This window comes from Protopterus annectens, chromosome 5.part1, assembly GCF_019279795.1.
Source record: "Protopterus annectens isolate FY-2018-M chromosome 5.part1, PAN1.0, whole genome shotgun sequence".
Classification (NCBI taxonomy): Eukaryota; Metazoa; Chordata; order Ceratodontiformes; family Protopteridae; genus Protopterus; species Protopterus annectens.
In genome coordinates this window covers 722922091-722942736 of record NC_056736.1, presented here as the reverse complement: position 1 = coordinate 722942736, position 20646 = coordinate 722922091, and the positions used below count along the sequence as shown (strand labels likewise).

The window sequence follows — 20646 nt, the reverse complement described above, 5'->3', positions numbered from 1 at the left end:
CTGCAGGAATTTCTGGCAAGTACTGGTTGTGTTCTACATGTGACAACAATCCTCTGTATTCTCCATATGTCTGGGTTATGGGGCAGGGTTACAAGACGGAAGCCTTTTCTTAGACAGAAGAACATCCAGGCCTGGCTAAAATTTGCAAAACAGTACATAGTCTTCCAAAAGTATGTGGGAAAATGTGTTATGGTCTGATGAGACCAAGGTTGAACTTTTTGGCCACAATTCCAAAAGGTACGTTTGGTGCAAAAAAAAAAAAAAAAAACTTTGCATCACCAAAAGAACACCATCCCCACGGTGAAGTATGGTGGTGGCAGTATAATGCTTTGGAGTTGCTTTTCTTCAGCTGGTACCCGGGCTTTTGTCAAGGTGGAGCAAATTATGAATAGTTCCAAATACCAGTCACCTTTGGCCCAAAACCTTCAGGTGTCTGCTAGAAAGATGAAGAGGAATTTCACCTTTCAACACGACAGTGACCCCAAGCATACATCCAGATCAACAAAAGAATGGATTCACCAGAAGAATATTAAAGTTTTGGAATGCCTCAGCCAGAGCCCAAACCTAAATCCAATAGAAAATCTGTGGGGTGACTTGAAGAGGGCTGTGCACAAGAGATGCCCTTGCAAGCTGACAGATTTGTAGTGCTTTTGCAAGTAAGAGTGGGCAAATATTGCCAAGTCAAGATGTGCCATGCTGATAGACTCCTACCCAAGAAGACTGAATGCTGTAATCAAATCAAAAGGTGCTTCAACAAAGTATTAGTTTAAGGGTGTGCACACTTATGCAACCAGCGTATTGTACGTTTTTTATTTTTAATATTTTTCCCCTAACAGATTTGTTTTTCAATTGATTTGTACAGGCTATAGGTCACTTTAAAGGTGGGAAAAGTTTTGAAATGATTTATTGTGTTCTCATTTTTTTAGATCACAAAAACCTGGCATTTTAACAGGGGTGTAAACTTCTTATATCCACTGTACGTGACAATGGGTTTCAAAGAAATTAAAACCGTAAGTTAAGTCAAATTGACTAAGTTAATCACACAAACAATATACAAACAAATATTAAATTAAGTGCACTGACCTAACCTTGTGCAAGGGGAAGTAATTCATAAAGTAGTCAGTTTGTCCTACCATATCAGTTCTGCCAGTCACACTAAAACACTGGACAGCTCACTATTGCCCACAGTTGCACCTTGTTAGAACAGAAAAATCAGTGGTAAAAAATTATGTGCAAGTCAGTACCAGGCAGCTGCACTGTAACTCACAAACCAACACTGGATAGTTTCAGATAAGCACTGGATTACTGTAGCTTTATTCTGTAGTTCAGAGTAGTGATACCTGCTGTGTGTCTCTGTGCAAGTCTGTTAACTGGGGTGTACTCCCTGGTCACCTTGAAAAGAGAAGATTATGCCTAGTAATTTTATCTAACAAAGCATCTACACTTTTCCAGAATTTATGGATATATTTTGAAATTCTTTATTTCATTTCCCATACTTTTAACTCTTCATTATGATATGCAAACTCAGAAAAGATGCTTTACTTTTTAAACATTCTTTTGTACAATATAATCAATCCATTGTTACATAAATCATTCAATTCCTTCCTTCCCTTAAACCTCATTCCTCCTCCTAAACATTTTTCTGCATGATTCGTTCCCACAATTTGCTCCTATCTTTTTTAAAGATATAATTTCCAGTTCGCTTATTTCTGTTATAGTTTTCACTACCTCGTTCACTCTACATTACTAAATTCACTAGTCCAAACCTGAGCAAGGGATTGAAAGCGGCAAAAAGGGCATATGGTCAGAAAATCCAAAGTTACTTTGTTAACACCAGGGACTCAAGGTGACTGTGGCAAGGGATTCAAACCATCACAGACTACAGGCCGTCCTCAACACAGTGTGATGACAATACAGACTTCCTGCACAAGCTCAACACCTTCTTTAATAGGTTTGAGGAAAAACTAACAGAATTCAAATGAAAGCCACCTCAATTCAAGTAGATGAAGTGCTATGCCTCAACCCTGCTGATGTTAGAAGAACCCTGCACAGGGTCAAACCAGGAAAAGTGGCTGGACCTGACACTATGCTGGAATGAGTGTTAAAGATTGCGCTTACCAATGGGCACACGCTCTCACAGGTATCCACAGCCTCTCACTTATTACTTCAGGCGGTCGTACCCAAATGCTTTAAAACCACAACCATAATGCCTGTACCAAAGAAGCCTCCATCATCAACTCTAAATGACTACAGCCCAGTAGCACTCACTCAGATAGCAACAAAGTGCTTTGAGAGGCTGATAATGCCTCCACTTGAGACGGAGTAACATCATTTCAGTCAGTGATGCACATGTTGTATAAGGGAATGACAGTAACGTTCACTTTGATTACTACAAACACGGTTGGTTTAGACTTTGATTCCCATTTTCTATTAACTGCTTTTTTGGCAGCCACCAGAATTAAACTTAAGACCATTCTATGTCTAGGCAATTCAGATCTTGTATCCCAGGTCAAAAAAAAAATCCTTTGTTACATCCATTAGCTCACCCTGTACTTCTGACACAGTGCTCGGTATAGAATTTTTAAAGTCTGCCAACTCATTACACTCCAAAAACATGTTCCTACACACCTGTTACATTTGCCGTCTACCTGAGGAAGAATTTCTTTGAGTCTGCTTGAAGTATAAAAATATCCAAGCAAACACTTCTGAGCAAAAGTCCTAAACTACCTAGACTTTTTTGCATATTTTGTAGCCTTACGTATGCCCTCCCATTGTGTCTTTGTGAATGGATTATCAGTCTCTCTTCCCAATCTTTTCGAACCTCGTCTGATTTCTATAGTTATGCAGTTTTTTATATGCTCTACTAAGTAATCCTTTTAACAGCAGCTTCTATTCTAGATTCACATCTTTGCCTTTTGGTTCATAAAAACACAATTGCATTTATTTTCCTGCTGTTATTTCTTACTCTGATGTAGCATCATGGCATTCTCTGTGCCAGTTTTCCCTCTCCCTTTCTTTCCTAGCGGACCAATGAAATTCCTTAAGTTATTATCCTTTACTTCGACTTCATCTTCCATTTTATTGGGAATGCTTCTCAACAAACAGCAGATGTGAAGCTGTTCAATCTCGCCGTTCATTCTTCACTGATTGGTTCAGAGCCGATCCTCAGCTCCGACATGTCTGACTAGCAAGCTCCAAGTTCTCCAGCAGCTCGAAACCCAACCCCTTATCCCACAATGCACTGCTGAAATTACCCCAGATCTAGTTTGCCACGGCATGGATCTCTTGGTTTCCAGCGTTGCTCGAGACTGTTGTTGGGAGTTTTCAACTTTCAGCAAGTATATTTCAGTTTTTATATGTTTATTATTATATAATACTATCTAGTTAACAGTTGTTTTCTGTGTTCTCCCCTTTCCCCAATAAAATCTTTGATTGCCTTTGGCCTTGGGCCCCTTTTTATAGTTGTTAGTTAGTTTTCCCTTTTTGGAATTCTTGTTATTGGATTGCTTAATCCTATTTATCGTGATATAGTTAAATAGTTGGTTACTAGTTGCCTTTTTGGGCTGTGTGTATTGTGTGAGCTAGTTAGATTTCTTCTTTAACTTTAATTAGCTCATAGTTAAATAGTGGGTTTCCTTTATATTGGATTTTGTGAAATGTCTGAAGAGAAGGAAAAACATCCAAAGTCTGGGTTTAAAAAATGCCCAGACTGCGGACAGAAGATGTCCGTGTCATATGCCCATGTGCAGTGTGTTTACTGTTTGGGTGAGGTGCACCTGCAAGAGTCATGCAGTATCTGTCACTCCTTTTCCACTAGAGTGCTTGCAGAAAGGAAGAGGAAGTTAATTGATATGGGGTATTATCAAACACCCTTTTTCAGAGGCATTGTCTGACCAGGTTGGGGCCAGCAAATTGTCCAAATCTTCCTCTGAATCCAGGACTAAGAAAGGAAAAAAGAAAGTGTGGTGACTTTGGCTCCACTGCCTTCGGAGCCTACAGTCTGCTCTTTTCGGAAACAGGACACTGCTCTGGAACCGGTTGCCAAAAAACCACCATCAATACTGCTCCAGTCGGCTCCTGTTCTGGAACCGGTTGCCAAAAAACCACCATCGATACTGCTCCAGTCGGCTCCATCTGTTCACTCTTCCAGGTCTTCTGTCAGCCTGTCCGACCTGGATATGGACTGGCTGGTTCAGAAACTCTTAAAGGCACCAGGCCTAGCTAAATTGCTGTCGGTTCAGACCCAACTGTCGGAGCTGAAGACCATTACTCCTGAATTGTCTGCCCCTCTTCTGAGCCATACCGGACCCTCTTCTGAGCCATACCGGACCTTCAGAGCCTGACCTGATGATTGTGGACCCCTTAGGGGTCCATCTGCTTGGACTTTCTCGGCGCTGACTGGGGACTCTAGGAGCCGACACTCTCCGGTCGGGTCTGGGGAGGATAGTTGCACTGACTTGTCAGTGCCGACTCTTCCTCTTGGGGCCTCGGCTCAGGTGAGCATGGCTCCTACCTCGGGATCGGAGCCTACGGCTCCTTCTCATCAGAGCCGAGGTGCATTCAAAGCCATGAGGCTAGTGTTGTCTCCTAAGACTTCCTCATTTCAAGGTCTGGCTTCTTCTTCCCCTAAAGTGCTTGTGTCAGTTTCTGTTTCCTCCGGTCATCCCAAGCGTAGAGACCCAGAGCCTCAGGTAGCCCCACAGGGCGCTACCTGCTCTTCTGAAACCTCTCCAGAAGTTCCCCCTGAAGATGTCCCCAGGAAGAGATTATGCAAGAAGAGGCATTTGGACTCCCCACAGGAGTCTTTCACATCGGACACCGACTTGGATGAATCAGAAGGGTCCCCTAGATCCCCCCTCTGAGGACATCTCCTTTGCAGAGATTCTTGAAATTCTTAGGCAGAGGGGTGATTGGCAGTCCAAGAGCCCTACTGAGGACAAGTTGGTTCTCCTGAAGGCATTCGGGTCTCAACCTTCCACCTCTTGGGTATCTCCGCCCTACGATGAGCTGATGGATCTGGTCTCTCATAGGGCGTGGGACTCACCAGAATCTCAGCAGACTCAACCAATTTGTGAGAAAAGAGAAGTTCCGAATGGTCACGCTACAGTCCATATTCCCGTTTTTAGGGAAGGATAATTGGATGTGCTTGATCGATCTCAAGGATGCGTACTACCACATAAAGATGGCCAGGCCATCCAGAGATCACCTGAGTTTCCGGCTGGGAGCCAATCATTATCAATTCCGAGCTCTGCCCTTTGGCCTTACTACAGCCCCCAGAGTGTTCAAGTGCATGGCAGTAGTCACGGCTCACCTGAGGCATCTAGGATTCCAGGTGTTTCCATATTTGGACAATTGGCTCCTTACCTCCACCACCAGACATCAACTTCTTCAAGCGAGAGAGGCTACTCTGACACACTGCGATCGGCTAGGCATTACAGTCAACTTCGAAAAGTCTGCCTTGTTGCCATCACAGCATATTGTTTTTATAGGGACAGAATTAGACACGTCAACCACCACTCTTCGTCTTCCACCAGAAAGGATTTGTATTCTTCACCAACACATCATGTCCTTGGTATCAAAGAACAGAGCACCAGCTGCAGAGATATTGAAAGTACTAGGATTGATGGCAGCAACAATCTTGGCAATCCCGTTAGCAAGGATGCATATGAGAATCCTTCAATGGCTTCTATTCATGCAATGGTCTTACCAGGAACTTCCAGTAAATCACATGATCCTGATAACGAATTCCTGCAAGAAGGATCTTCAGTGGTGGTTGACGTCTCCATGTCACAATAGGACATCCCTTCATGCTACCCCCTCCAGTTACCACTGTGACCACGGACGCTTCCCTGATAGGGTGGGGGTGCTTTTTCAGAGAAAGACTGCCCAAGGCACATGGACAGATCAAGAATCACATCTGCATATCAATGTCCTGGAGATGAGAGCAGTACTTCTAGTGTTGCAGTACTTTCAGGACTCTCTTCCCTCTAGGGACAGTTGCAATACAGACAGACAACAAGTCAGTGGTCTGGTACTTGAACAAGCAAGGCGGGACCAAGTCTTACCCCCTTTGCCGAGAAACCCTCAGACTATGGCAGTGGGCAGTGTCATCCCAGCGCTTTCTGTTAGCAATGCACATCCCAGGCAAGTCCAACGTCATAGCAGACAGACTGAGCAGGGCAGTTTTATTGCCCCACGAATGGTCCCTCAAGAGATTGCAGACATGATTTTCCGCAAATGGGGCCAGCCTTCCTGCGACCTGTTTGCCAGTCATATCAACAACAAATGCAGAAGCTATTTTGCCCTGATTCCCATGCCAAGTCACTCCCCGAGGGATGCGGTTTTCCACGATTGGCCCCTGGGTCTCCTCTACACATTTCCCCCAATTCCCCTGATACCCAGATTCTTTCAGAAAGCAAAGTCGCTGGGACGGACGATCATCCTTATAGCCCCTCACTGGCCTCGGCAAATTTGGTTTCTGTATCATTGCCATTAGATTTTGAAAGATCCATGTATCCTGGACCCAGTTCCGGACTTATTGACACATCCGTCAGGGGATCTTCATCCTTCATTGCGGACACTGAAGCTAACCGCTTGGCTGCTCCAATTCCCCGCATAGCCAGGCTTTATAGTCTTTCCCATGACACTAGTCAAATTTTGTTGGCTTCCCATAAACCTTCCACTAGAAAATTGTATCATAGTAAGTGGAAGAGATTCTCCATTTGTGCTTCTTCCCATAACATTGAACCTTACCAAGCACCATTGTCTTATATTTTACAATTCTTGACAGAAATTTTCAACAAAGGAGCAGCGGCTGCTACGGTGCGAGTACAATTAGCTGCTATATCTAATTTCCATCTAGGGATCGATGGATTGAATATTATGGCTCACCAATTGTCTAAGGCTTTTCTAAAAGGTTCTTTTCACAATAGGCCTCCAGTGAAGACACCTTACTCTCCCTGGAATTTGAATTTTATGTTATCTTGCATCATTCTTCCTCCTTTTGAGCCTGCTTCATCTTGTGAACTAAAATTTCTATCGTGGAAAACTGTCTTCCTAGTAGCCATCACTTCAGCCCGCAGAGTGTCAGAGTTCCAAGCCCTTTCCATCAAGCTCGCGTACATGGTCTTCCATACTGACAGAGTATCTCTCAGAACTAATCCATCCTTTCTGCCCAAAGTAAGTTCTAAGGTTAACATTAATCAAGTCATTGAGTTGCCCGTTTTCTCTGAGGTTAACATTAATCAAGTCACTGAGTTGCCTGTTTTCTCTGAGGTTAACGTTAATCAAGTCATTGAGCTGCCCGTTTTCTCTGAGGTTAACATTAATCAAGTCATTGAGTTCCCCGTTTTCTCTGAGGTTAACATTAATCAAGTCATTGAGTTGCCCGTTTTCTCTGAGGTTAACATTAATCAAGTCACTGAGTTGCCCGTTTTCTCTGAGGTTAACATTAATCAAGTCATTGAGTTGCCCGTTTTCTTCCCTAATCACACCAACAAATTGGAATATTATGTTGCACAAACTCGATGTTCATAGACAACTTAGATTTTATTTGGACAGAACCAAAGACATTAGGAAATCGGATCAGCTTTTTTTGTCCTTTTCTGAGACCAGGAAAGGTAAACCAGTTGCTAAAACAACCCTGTCTAAGTGGTTGTCGGATTGCATCACCTATACATATGCTTGTCATAATATGCCCTTGTCTAGTAAGGTAAAGGCTCATTTAACAAGAGCAGTTTCTACCTAGTCAGCCTTTCAAGCCAAATTACCTCTAGACAACATGTGTGCGGGCAGCCACATGGTCTAAACCTCACACTTTTATAACTCATTACAAAGTGGATAAGGCCTCCAGGGACAGGGCTTTATTTGGTTCTATGGTTCTAAAGAGTGTACTTCCGTGAGCCACCCAAGATCAGGGTGCTAGGGGCACTACCCATCAGTGAAGAATGAACAGTGAGATTGAACAACTTCACATAAAGAAGTTATGTACTCACCATAACGTTCCATGTGAGTTGTTCCATCTCGCCTTCATTCTCACGTCCCTTCCTCCTTCCCCCTCCTGGCTGGCAGTTGACCTGGAGGCTGTCTTCATCCTGGTTTTTCAATGTGTCTTCATTCCTAGGCAGAATAATTGTTGTACTTCTATATGGTACGCAGCAAACAAGATCTAAGGTAATTCCAGCAGTGCATTGTGGGATAAGGTGTTGGGTCTCGAGCTACTGGAGAACTTTGAGCTTGCTAGTCAGCTGTGCTGGAGCCGAGGATTGGCTCCGAACCCATCAGTGAAGAATGAAGGCAAGATGGAACAACTCACATGGAACATTATGGTGAGTACATAACTTCTTTTTACATAATATTTGTAACAAAGATATAAATACATATAACAGCAAAAACATGCATACAACAGTAAAAATATAACAAAAACATAGGAGGAGGTACCCTTTGTTCTTTTAGACTTTGTTTGCAGACTGCCCTCACAGTTGGAGACATTGCATATTAAGATGGAGAGATTTGGTACTTTGATAGCTGGGGGCTGACACAGATGTTTATACGGCTGTTAATGCAGGCTGAAAAATCTTGCTTAGCTTTAGTACAGGTACCCTTTGTTCTTTTTGACTTGTTTATAGACTGCCCTCACAGTTGGAGACATTGCACAATAGGAGAGCAGAGATGGTTGCTTGATAGCAGGGGCCTGACACAGACCTTTATTTTTGGTTAGCACATTGGTCCTGGGATGTGTCTGGGGGATCCCTGACATTACTAACTTAAAAATCTCTCTCTTCCTGGTACGTAGCCCACACGTACAACTCTATCCCCTTATTTGCATAAATACATACAACACTAAAAATATAACAAAACAAGTACATATAGCACTGAAATATAACTACAAAAACACACAAAACAAAACATAAGTACATATAATAGTAAAAATATGTAACAAATGCGCTAAAATGACAGGCAAACATTTTAATGTGTAGTAAAATACTTTGAATAATTTAGCAAATGATAGCAAAAAAGGGCATCAGTTAAAAAATTCAGCTGTTATAACTCACTATGTCATCAAAGCCCATAAAATAAGAACAGGTAAGGCAGGTTCCATTCTTGAGTGCCATTTCAGAGATTGTTCTTTAGTGACCTGCAGAAGCTCACAAGCTTGGAGCAGTCCCTAAAAGTAGGCTCAACAGGTGTGGAGCATGGTAAGCAAGGGCATAAAAGCCTGAAGGTTGCTGACACACCTGTGGAACCATTAGCATCCTCTGAGAGACTGAGAAATAGAGCCCTGGTCAGGCAGTGTGTCACAGTGAGCTCATTCAACTTTTTTTTAGCTAATTTTCACTTGTCAGTAAGTTTAACTTTCTTTAACTTTAGTAATTACTCTGTCTTCCCTTTACCCTTTTTACATACGATAGTTCTCTGTTTTCGTACTCTGAGTACCTTTAATGCCGTAGTAGTTATTTCCATTTATCTCCTTTACTTTGATGTACTTCTACTTACCAGTGTTGGTAATTCGTTCTTCTCTATTTTAGAAAATATATATTTTTAAACGTTTTCCTTCTATTTACTTGGCCTTAGTTTTTCAGTATGTCAGACGAGCCTCATCTTTTGGCCTCAAAGGGAAAGGTGCACTCTCTAGGTGGGAACAGGAAGGGAAAACCCTGTCTGCTGTGGGTGTATCTCAGTGAGGTTCTACTTTAAATGGTTGACTGACCAGAACATCGACTCGCATAACAGCAAGATGACAACAGCAAAGATGTACAATAGTAAACTCCTGGAACAGCAAATTCTGCCTCCGGGAAACTAACCACTTAACCACCAGTGGCAAACACAACCTCCTAAACAAATTAAACCCACCAAAGTGGGGGACTTTGATCCCCCACCCCCATGTGGGGGGCTGTGCCACCCACACCCCCCTCTACCTAAATATTCCAACACTGACATCGCACTATAGTGGAGAAAAGGGCAAAGATCACCATAGTGGCCAAGTGGTTAGTTTCCCAGGTGTGAAATTCACCATTCCAGGATTTCGCTGTTTTAAGCCTTCACTGTTGTCGTCTCACTGTTAAGCGAAGTGATGTTCCGGTAAGCCAACCATTTAAATGGGAACCCTCAATGGTCCTTTCCTAAAAACCAACACGGTGGTAGAAAGATGTGGTTCAAGAAATCCTAGGGTTCCTTTCAAGATACACTTGGAGACAGTTCCCCTAGATGCAGAGGGGGAATGCTGATGGAAGACGCTGGCCCCACGGCAGAGGAGGTCTGCATAATCGGGGATCCATAGATTCCTTCTCAGACACATCCTATCAATGCTTCTAAATGGAGGCCCACTGTCTGTCTCTGGAGGCAGTTGGGGATCATCAGTCCCTGCACCAGAGAGCCTGGCTAGATATCACAAAAGATTCATGGGTGCAGAGGATAATATCCAAAGGTTATATCATACCATTTTCCCCGCCCTAATTTTGGATCTCAGCAAATTAAATCAGTCGGTTCACTTCAAAAAGATCTGAATGGTCATAGTTCAGCCCACTCTGCCATTTCTGCACAAGGAAGGCTGGATGGGCTCAGTAGATCTTCAGGATGTGTGCTATCATATAAAAATGAACAGGCGATCCAGAAGATATCTATGCTTCCGGCTGGGAGCCAGTCATTACTAGTTCAGAGCACTGCCCTTTGGTCCCACTTGGTGTTCAAATGCATATCAGTCTTAGCAGTTCATCTGAGACTGCTGGGATTCAGAATGTTTCCATACCTGGATGACTGGCTCCTGACCATTTCAACCAGGCATCAGCTAATTCAAGCCAGACTACTTACTCCAGCTGTGCTCTCATCTGGGGATATCTGTCAGTTGCAACAAATTTCAGCTTTCGCCAGCGCATACTTGGGAATTCATCGGTGCTGTTTTCAATGCAGCCACTCAAATAGCTTCTCCCTCTCTGTCTCAGATACAGACTATTCAGTGCCAGGTCAAAAAGATTGTTCAGAATTCTTCTCTTTCAGCATGTTTGATGGCCAAGTCTTGGGATCTATGTCAGGCCCAATCACTCTTGTACTGCTGGTCAGGTTCCATATGAGAATCCTTCAATGGACACACTCAACTCAGTGGTCTGTTCTCCAACACCCATTATCCAGACCAGTCAAAATAACTCAAGCTTGCAAGAATTATGTCCTCTGGTGGATCCACACTAATCAAATACAAGGTCATCCCTTTGTTCTCCTTCAATCCAAGGCTACAGTGACCACGGCTGCCACTCTTGGGAAGCACAGTCCAAGGCACATGGTCCCCTGAAGAGGCCAGCATACATATTAATGTCCTGGAGATGAGAGCTGTCCTGCTAGCGTTGCAGCTTTTCAAGATGCTCTCCCAGCTGGGACTATCGCAATTAAGATGGTCTGTATGTCATTGGTCTGTTACATCAACAAACAAGGGGGAACCGGATCTTACCCTCTTTGTTGAGAAGCTATGAGAGTATGGCAGTGGGCGATCTCCTATCGTCTGATAGCAACTTACATCCTGGGGAAGTCCATGAGTGGTCTATCAATATCAGTGTGGCAGAGGTGATGTTCTGTTGATAGGTCGACCTTTTCACATTTTCCCAAGTGCAGCAGGTTGATGGGGCGACCTTTTCACATTTTCCCAAGTGCAGCACGTTTTTTGCCCTGATACACCCACTTGGGGAATCACTGAAGGAAGCTGTACTTCACGCTTGGCCCTCCATTCTCCTTTATGCTTACCTCCTGTTACCCATCATTCCCAGATTTCTTCAGAATGCATCTTGATTGAAGAGCACAGTTATCTTCATTGCCACTTACTGGCCTGAGCTGATCTGGTTTCCCTTCCTTTGATCTCATTTTTACATCCACCTTGGATTCTTAATCTAGCTGCAGACAACCTATCTGACCCCCAATAGGCAGGACTCATTGGACATTTCAGGCCTCAAGTTGACTGCATGGTTTCTCCACTTCTTTTGATTGCTAGGCAGCCCAGGCTTTCCTGTCCTGTCTTGTCATATTCTGTTATCCTCTCATAAAGCTTCCACTAGAAAAATTTAGAAAAGTAAATGGAAAAGATTTATTTTTTGACTCCTAAAAAGAATTTAGACCACTTTTTCAGCACCAATTTCAAAGGTCCTTGAGTTTTTAGCTACAATTTTCAATGCAGGTGCTAAGCAGCTCAGCTGTCTGAGTACAATTTAGCAGCCACTTCCAACTTTTCATATAAGAGTAAGTAATTGTACTTTAGCTTCCTCCAAGCTTTGTAAAGCCTTTGTCAGAGGAACCTAATTTACTTAGACCTCCTTTAAAGGATCCTACTCCTCCTTGGGATTTAAATATTGCTGTTAAGGTCTTGACTCCGTCCTCCTTTGAACTATTGCTATGTCTTATCTGAAGACTTTGACCTGGAAAACTGTTTTCCTAGTTAACACTTTTGCCAGATGAGTGTCTGAACTTAAAGTGCTGTCTTCTAAACCTCCTTATTTAATTTTTCACAAGGACTAGGTTTATTTACGGACCATTCCTTCCTTTTTACCAAAGGTGATGTTAGAATCTAATATGTATCTGGTCATCAGTTTCCCAGTCTTCTTTCCCAACTCTTTAAACAAAGGAGAATATATGTTATATCTTTTGGATGTCCACAGATAGTTAAGTTGTTACTTTCATAGAACAGTTTGAGAACAATGTGTTTTCTTTTCTGATTCAAAACTAGGCAAACCAGTATCTAAAGTGACTTTGGCCAAATGATTGACTAATTTATTACCTATGTTTATGAGAAAGCGGGATTACCTTTACCAAAGGCTCCAAGAGCTGATTCCACCAGGTCTATGGCAACTTTGTCAGCCTTTTTGTCTAGAACTTCCTTGGATGATATTTGAGCAGCTGCAAATTGGGCAACTCCTCATACCTTTATTGCTCATTACAAACTGGATCTAGTCTCTAGGTGAAGAGCAGCCTTTCGCTCAGCCATTCTCCGGAGTAACCTTCCTTCGAGTTCTCCTAGGATTTAGGTAGTTGGGAACTCTGTCCCAGCTGTTGAGGAATGAATGAAAATAACATCAAATAAAAATGTTGTGTCCACCATAACGTTCCATCTGTGTTGTCCATTTTCATTCTTCCTCAACTTGTCACCCACATATCCCCTCCTTGTTTTACCCCTGGAGAGAGCCTTTGTTCCTTGTTTGAGCTGTAGCTTCCATTCTTTTCTTAATTTCCACTGCTCTATAAATATATGGGCAGCAAACTAGATCTGAGATATGTTAGGTTGATGCATTGTGGCTAAAGGGAGGAGCTCGAGATTTCAAGTATTCTGCAGTCTGGAAGAAGTGGCAGAGTTGGATCAGAGAACTGGAGCTGAACCCAACTGTTGAAGAATTAAAATTGACAACACAGATGGAATGTTATGCTAAGTACGTAACTTTTTTTCTCCTAATAGGTGTCATGGGATCTTTTCCATCCACCTGAGCTACCACAAAGTCAAACAGATGGAACCTCTGTTTAATATCTTATCCGAAAGATAACTTGCTCAGACGTTCAGCACCCCCAATGCTGCACAGCAGTGTCAGCAAGCCTGGAGTGGGAATACAACCCCCACATCCTTTTTAACTTCCACACCAAAGGCAAGTGTGCTACCTGTTGACAGATGCACAGTATTTTGTTTTTTCAGCTGTTTTGATTCCTGCAAAATGAACTGAATATCTGGATTCATAATTTTCAGGTTTTTGCTAATTTGTTTTGCAGTGAGAATTAATAGTGGCTACAGTTCTTCAGTATTCTATTGATTAAGTAAAATACTCAGAGCACTTATGAGGTATGGGAAAGGACAAAATGGTGACTTGATTTTTGAAAATGAAGACATTATTGAATGTGAATTGTATATGGTGCTTCTAAATATATAATGACTTAAAAACAAATTTCTTCACTTTTTTCCCCCCATGTACTGGTTAAGCATTCATCACAATGCTTACAGATGGCCTAGGTACTGTAGGGTATTTCAAGCCTTTATGAAGTCTTTACTGTGACAGGAGTTGGCAAAGAGGGGGAGACAGCAAAGGATGTGCACTTCCCATCAGCAGCAGAGCCAGTCTCTTAAGGATATGCTCTACTCAGCAGAGTAGTACCAGAGCTGTCAGTTTAGAAAAAATATGTTCTGATAGATGTAAGAATCACATTTTAACCAGTGGTACAGTATTTTGCACTCTTGAACTATACAGAGTATACCTAACTTTCAAGTTTCATTCTTACAAAGAGGAGTACAAAACATGCTTATGTTTTTTTTCTGGTTTAATGTCTCTAAATGCGTATTTTTAATGCTATGGCATCAGCGTCCTCTCTTCTTGCATCCAAAATCTCTCTTACATTTACAGTGTCAGGATTGCTTCAGTTTTGATGATTGCAAAGAGTTCTAGTTTCAGCACTTGCTACTGTTCAGAATTGCTTCCTTATACAGCTCATATGTGCATACCTGTATTGGTAACCTACTTGAATGTGCTTGGAAATGCATGTTCACTTGCTCCATGGTTTAACTACCAATATTTATTCAGTGACACTTGCACATTTAATATACTCTGTACGATACCTCTTAACTGTCCAGATTTTTGCCTTATATTTTTGGTCTGTTCCTCATAAAATTTGTGGCTTTCTGGCAAATCACTGAAGATTGAAGTCACTAAGAAATTACGTACATTTGAGTTTCAGACTTCATATTCTTCAGAAAATGCATGCTAACACAAATCTTGTTGTTCTAGCAACTTTTTATAAATTTATAAGAGCAATATTTAAAATGTGTCCCTATTTTCGGGCTTTTATTCCTCCATTATTTTAGGCTTTGTCCAGATTTCTCGTACTAAGGTTAGCTGTGCTTCTTTGAAACCTTTATAGAGAAAAAAATCAGAAAAGAACTATCAAATAGAAGGGTAGCCCCTAACCTCACAAAAGATGAAAATAAGCTATTACAGCAACTTGTGTGTGATAAAAGTATTAGGATTTCAAAACCAGATAAGGGAGGGGGTATGGTCATGATGGACCAAACATTTTATGAAATAAAAATGTTGGAATTATTGAAGAATGAAGATAGATATTGCAGGTGTTCTCTGAATGAGATTAATAAAGGGAACCAAAAAGTGGGGTTTGTGCTTAATGACCTGCTCCTTGAGGGATCCATTGATGTTAGTACTTTTAGATTTTTGTCAGTGGATAGACCAAAAGTCCCTGTGATATTTGGAGTAGCGAAAGTCCATAAAAATGTTTTGAATCCACCAATGAGACCGATTGTGGCCTCAGAAGGATCAGTTACTGCCCCAATAGCAAAGTGGCTAGATGTTAAGCTTAAAGAGATCTTGAAAGAAGGACCAGGGATTGTTAAGGATTCCTGGGACCTATTAAGGAACTTGAAAAAGGAGCTATTTGACGAAAACATAATTTTTATAACGTTAGATATAATTGATTTATTTTCATCTATACCACATAAAGAAGGTATGGAACTTTTTGAGGAAGCCCTGATTGAATATGGAAAATTTAATCAAAATGATTTTCGGTTGATTCTCACGTGAGGTTGATGGATTTAGTTTTGACTAATAATTTTATATATTACGAAGGTGACTTTTTTAGACAGATCCAGGGAGTTGCTATGGGTGCACGATGTGCACCCACTTATGCTAATATTATTCTGAATGTATGGGAGCAGAAGTTTGTCCTTAATTCAAGGTTTAAAAAGTATTGGAAACTATATAAGCGTTACCTGGACGATATATGCCTGTTATGGACTGGTTCTGAGGCAGACTTTATAGCTTTCTTAGATTATCTATCTAGTACTAACAGCTTCCTTTCCTTTACCTCTAATATGAATAAAGAAAGTTTACAATATCTTGACATTTATGTTGGGAAGGAGAATGGTCAGTTTTTTTCAAAGGTTTTCAGAAAAGATAATTACTCTAATTCTTATTTAGCTTATACCAGTGCCCATCCGCACCACCAGAAAAAAGGAATAATAAAGGGGCAGTATGTGAGGGGTAGCAGAATGTCCTCTAGAAATAGAGACTTCAAAGAAGAATGTGATAAATTACACGTTATGTTTTTAGAGAGAGGCTACCCCGAGGCCCTAATAATGGAAGTTGAAAAAGAGGTGGTGCATGGTAGACAACAAAAATACCACCCAATTTTGGGGATGGATGAACAAATGAAGGAAGCGAGACTATAAGAAGAATTTGATGGTTTAAATAATTTTGTGATGGACTATAATGGTGAAGCAAAATATATTTTTAACCTCATCAAAACAGAATGGCAGAAGTTTGGGGAGTTGTCTGATCTGAATAGCCTTTTTGAAAACCCATTGAAATGTACTTATAGGAAGGGTAAGAATTTGAAAAATTATTTTGAGACAAAGGGCAGAGGGAAAATGAGTAAAAAGAGCAGAATTGGAACATTTAAATGTGGAAGCTGCCCACAATGCCCTTATATATATGCCCGTGATGCAGTCCATATTCAGAGTAGGGACTTCCTGGTTAGGAGCACTGATTACGCAAATTGCCATACAAGTGGTATCATATATTTGAGCATTTGTAAAAAATGCCAAGCTTTTTATGTTGGTAAATCCGAACGTAAATTGAAAAATCGGATTTATGAGCATTATTATGACATTAAAAGAGGTTGTATGAATAATGCTCTGTTTCGACATAAAATGAAATGTTTGGAAGCAGAGTTTTATTTTTATGTATTAGAAGTAGTTAAGAAGGACATTCGGGGCGGAAATTGGGAAGATACCATTGAATATAAAGAATTGTTATGGCAACTTCAGCTGGAATCGTATAATGAACCAGGTCTCAATAATATAGTTTCCCTAGCCCCAGTATTGAAACTGAGGGCAGCTAAGCTTTGAGCAGTATGTCCCTTCTCAAATCAATTGATAAAGCTATGAAAAAGCTCTTAGTTGATTTTTAGTTTTGTTATTAAGTAGTTCTCTATTTTTGAGTGGCAAAATTTAATTATGTTATTAAGAAACAAAATTATAAGTAAGCAGTTTGAGGAATTAAGCTAGACAAAATCAATTTGAACTTTTAAAATGTCAAAGTAGTGGATATGTGCAATAGTTCGAAATGAACACTAGAGGGTGCAGGAGGTTAACTCAATTCAGCTAGATGAAGGCAGTTATTTAAAAGTATTTAAAAGTTTTTAATATTTTTAACCTTTTAAGATTTTTTAAGTATGTGTTTTAATAATCATTATTGTAGTTCATTGGGTAATGTTTTATTAAACCCTAAAGGTACAAGAAGTAGAGTTATTTAATATAAATAGATTTGCCAGTATTTGCTGTGATAGTAACAAGGAGTTTTTAAAGTTTGGTATCTTGCAAGTCTAGTAAGGCTGAACCTGAATGAAATAGGTGTGGTTAATTAACTGTTTAATTAAATTAATTGAAAGTGTATTTAAATAGAATGTAGTTTTGTATGAGTTGTAGTGCATCTGAAGAAGTGTCCTAAACGAAAACGCAGGTGTGGAGACATAGCGTTTGTGCTTTCAACAGTCTTGGATTTTGTGTGCTGAACAGCTTCTGTATCTACTCTTTGTGTTTGTGCTTTCAACAGTTTGGACTTTGTGTGCTGAATAGCTTCTGGATTTTTTTCTGTGCCAGCCGGAACTGTGGTAATAAAATTCTACATTTTATTCAACAAGGTTGGTGTAGCCTTTCTCCTCTGGTGCTTATTTATCCAGTTAGCTGTGCTTCTTACTGAACTATGTCTTCATGCATTTGTTTTTCTTTACATGTGGCTGGGAATTGATATCTTGTTGTTAGACTAAACTGCTCATGGTTTCAGAAGAGAATCGGTGAATACACAGGTTTGATGCACCACGGGTTAATCTCTCCACTTTTTTATCCCTTGTCTAGCCTGACTATCAGCCTTCTCCAATGACCCTTTTTCCCTCCTGTCCCTTTCATCCACAGTACCTCACACATTTCTTTGAGTGGAGTCCCTGTATCCACTATCGGAGTATTCTGTCAGAGCTATGTAACCTCTCTAACCCCGCAGTGGAGTGTGAGAACTGCCTGAGGTTTTGTGCTGTATCCCTCCACCCTTGACTGATGAGTGTTTTGTTATAAGATGTTATGTAGTACCAGGTTGTATGCTTCCACCCACCTTACTCTGCATGTTCAGCTCTCCTCCTGTGTCCTACTGTTCGAAGCTGTGCATGGCAGCTCCATCAGGAAGGTGTCAACAACGAGACCTTTCACTTTCCATATCACACCAACAAGGATGAGTGATCTGATGATTGTCCTCACTGCCATCCTTTCTGGCAGGTTCCATATCACCTGGGCCTTCAAACTATACCAGACTGATTGTTCTAGCAGTTCTCTCTCTTTCCCAACAACATATTTATTTATTTGATTCTTCGTTGAGTGGATTTGCCCCTCTAGGCTAGTGGCCTCTTTTCAGAGTTGAACATGCTGAGTGATGTGACCATGTTGCTTTTATGTTTACCTTCTGGTAAAAGTATTAGAAAATGTTCAAAATAACTTGCAGCACTAAGGGGAAGGGCTGTTAAGATTCTGAATGCAGAAATACACTTAACTGAGTTCATAAGCAGTTCATTGTGTTTTTTCAATGTCTTAACTGTTGTCACCTGTGTGATTTTTAAGTACCGACGTCTAAAGTGTGTTGTATGCTTAAAATGCCGTTAATGATGACGCATTTGTAACTAGGTTTATTTTTTATTTAGGCACTCTACCTTATTGCTACAAATGGTACACCAGAGCTGCAAAATCCAGAAAGACTGTCTACAGTGTTCAGAGATTTTCTTAATCGCTGCTTGGAGATGGATGTAGAAAAGCGGAACTCTGCAAAGGAGCTACTTCAGGTAAGGTAGACTTTTTAGACATATTCATGGTGGGGATTCTTAATAAGCTATTCAATTTAGTTTTTTTCTGCAAATAGAAAAAAGTCCATACCATATTTTTTGGGGGGAATGCATGTTATAGCTGCCATTGTGAGAACATATTTTGAAATGTCCCATTGTATTGCATAGCTGAAGTTTTGTGATAAATACCTGAATTGGGATCTAACATATGGGCTGTTATGGGAGATAACTTCATACATGAATGTGGCAACCAGTTGTTTACACATCTTTCTTACTATGCATGACCTAACTTGCCTTAACTGTTGGGATAGCCAAAGCCTTCTGGTTTTATATAGTATCTCTTGTTGTGTAGCACCTCAGGTACAACTCTGTATTTGACTACAGAAGAAAAAAATGTTTTCAGCTTGAAGAAGTTTTCATTTCTGCATTTGATTTGTTTGAAACTGATATATATATATTTTTTGCAGCAGCAGGTTAAGTAGCCTGCTACTTTGTATAATGGATAAGCTACACTATGTACTGTATGTACACTATGTACAGTATGTACACTATGTGCACTATGTACACTATGTACAGTAGACTCTCATCCGGCCCCTGTTTAACCAGTCATCAAATTTCTTCTCTAGCCCTAGCAAAAAAAACAACACGTCCACCTCCTCTGGGCTAAATAATGACAGACTTTTGAGTTTTAGACTTCATATTGATTAGAAAAATGCATACTAACACAAGTCCTGTTATTCTAGCTTTGTAACCTATAAATGCTGTTCTGTATGCTTTTTCTGATTAACCAGCCATTTGTTTATCCATCATAAGATCCGGTCCTAGTGAGACCAGATAAGTGGGAGTCTACTGTAGTTAATCGTTGTCCTTCTATAGTCTGTTACAGTTTTGTCTGTCTCATGCCTTCTGAGATTGCACACACCTTTTAACTCTACATCCTCAATAGAAAGGCATTTGTAACACTTTCTGTGGGGGGGCAAATTCTCACATCTGGTCTGGCTACTCTTCCAGTATCTCCAGGTTCTGCCATCGTGTTCTTATAAATCTAATCTCAGAGATGCTACCTTCTTGAACCTCATTCTTTTGAAAGAAACATTTTTTTCTTGTCCCTAGTCTCCCTTAATTTTTTTGGCCTCTCCATGTGTCTTTTGATGTAGATCCTGCACTTTTTGTTGGCCTTTTCTGCACACTTTCCAGTCTGTTAGAATTTTTGCAGATGAGCATTCTCCAGGATTGTACACAGTACTTTATATTTCTTACCAACATCTGTACAGGGGAGCAGTAACCCCAGCTTGTACTGCTCTGCCTCTTTCAAATCATGCCACAACCCTCTTCCACTGCTTCCTTTGCTATATTTTTACATTGATGGCGAGTCTTGCAAACATCTTCAATACTAAGGTCTGTTTCTTATTGGTATCTCACCTCCTACCTTTCATGGGGTTATCTTCCTGTAGACTGTTTTACCTCAGAATATTATCTTGCACTTTTGCAGTGTAAATAAGCTGCCTCAATTGAACTGTTTGTCCAGGTTTGTAAAGTCTCTTCTCCTTACGGCCTCTCCCTTCTGTACTTGACCCTATTTTACGTATTTGTCATTTGCAAAGATATATTTTTCCCTGTAGGTGTTGTATTTGGGCCCCTGTATGGAAACACTGAAGAAAAATAGCCAAGTATTTAACTTTGCAGTATATGAATTCGCAGTTTGCTTTCCAGTTCAGAACTCAGATGTTGCCTGATCTGCATATCCATTTTGTTTGGAAGTGAGTTGAACAACTTGCTGAAATCTGAGGAAAGTTATTTAGG

At 40.8% G+C, this 20646-nt stretch overlaps 1 protein-coding gene across 2 annotated transcripts in view; it reads left to right on the top strand.

Annotated features, from left to right (window-relative positions):
- PAK1 (p21 (RAC1) activated kinase 1) overlaps nucleotides 1-20646 on the top strand; it is a 1330007-nt gene that overhangs the window by 1277715 nt on the left and 31646 nt on the right. For both annotated transcript variants that reach the window (XM_044073352.1, XM_044073351.1), the window contains one exon: nucleotides 18706-18843. In XM_044073352.1, coding sequence (XP_043929287.1) covers nucleotides 18706-18843 — 138 coding nt within the window. The remainder of the gene's footprint in view (nucleotides 1-18705; nucleotides 18844-20646) is intronic.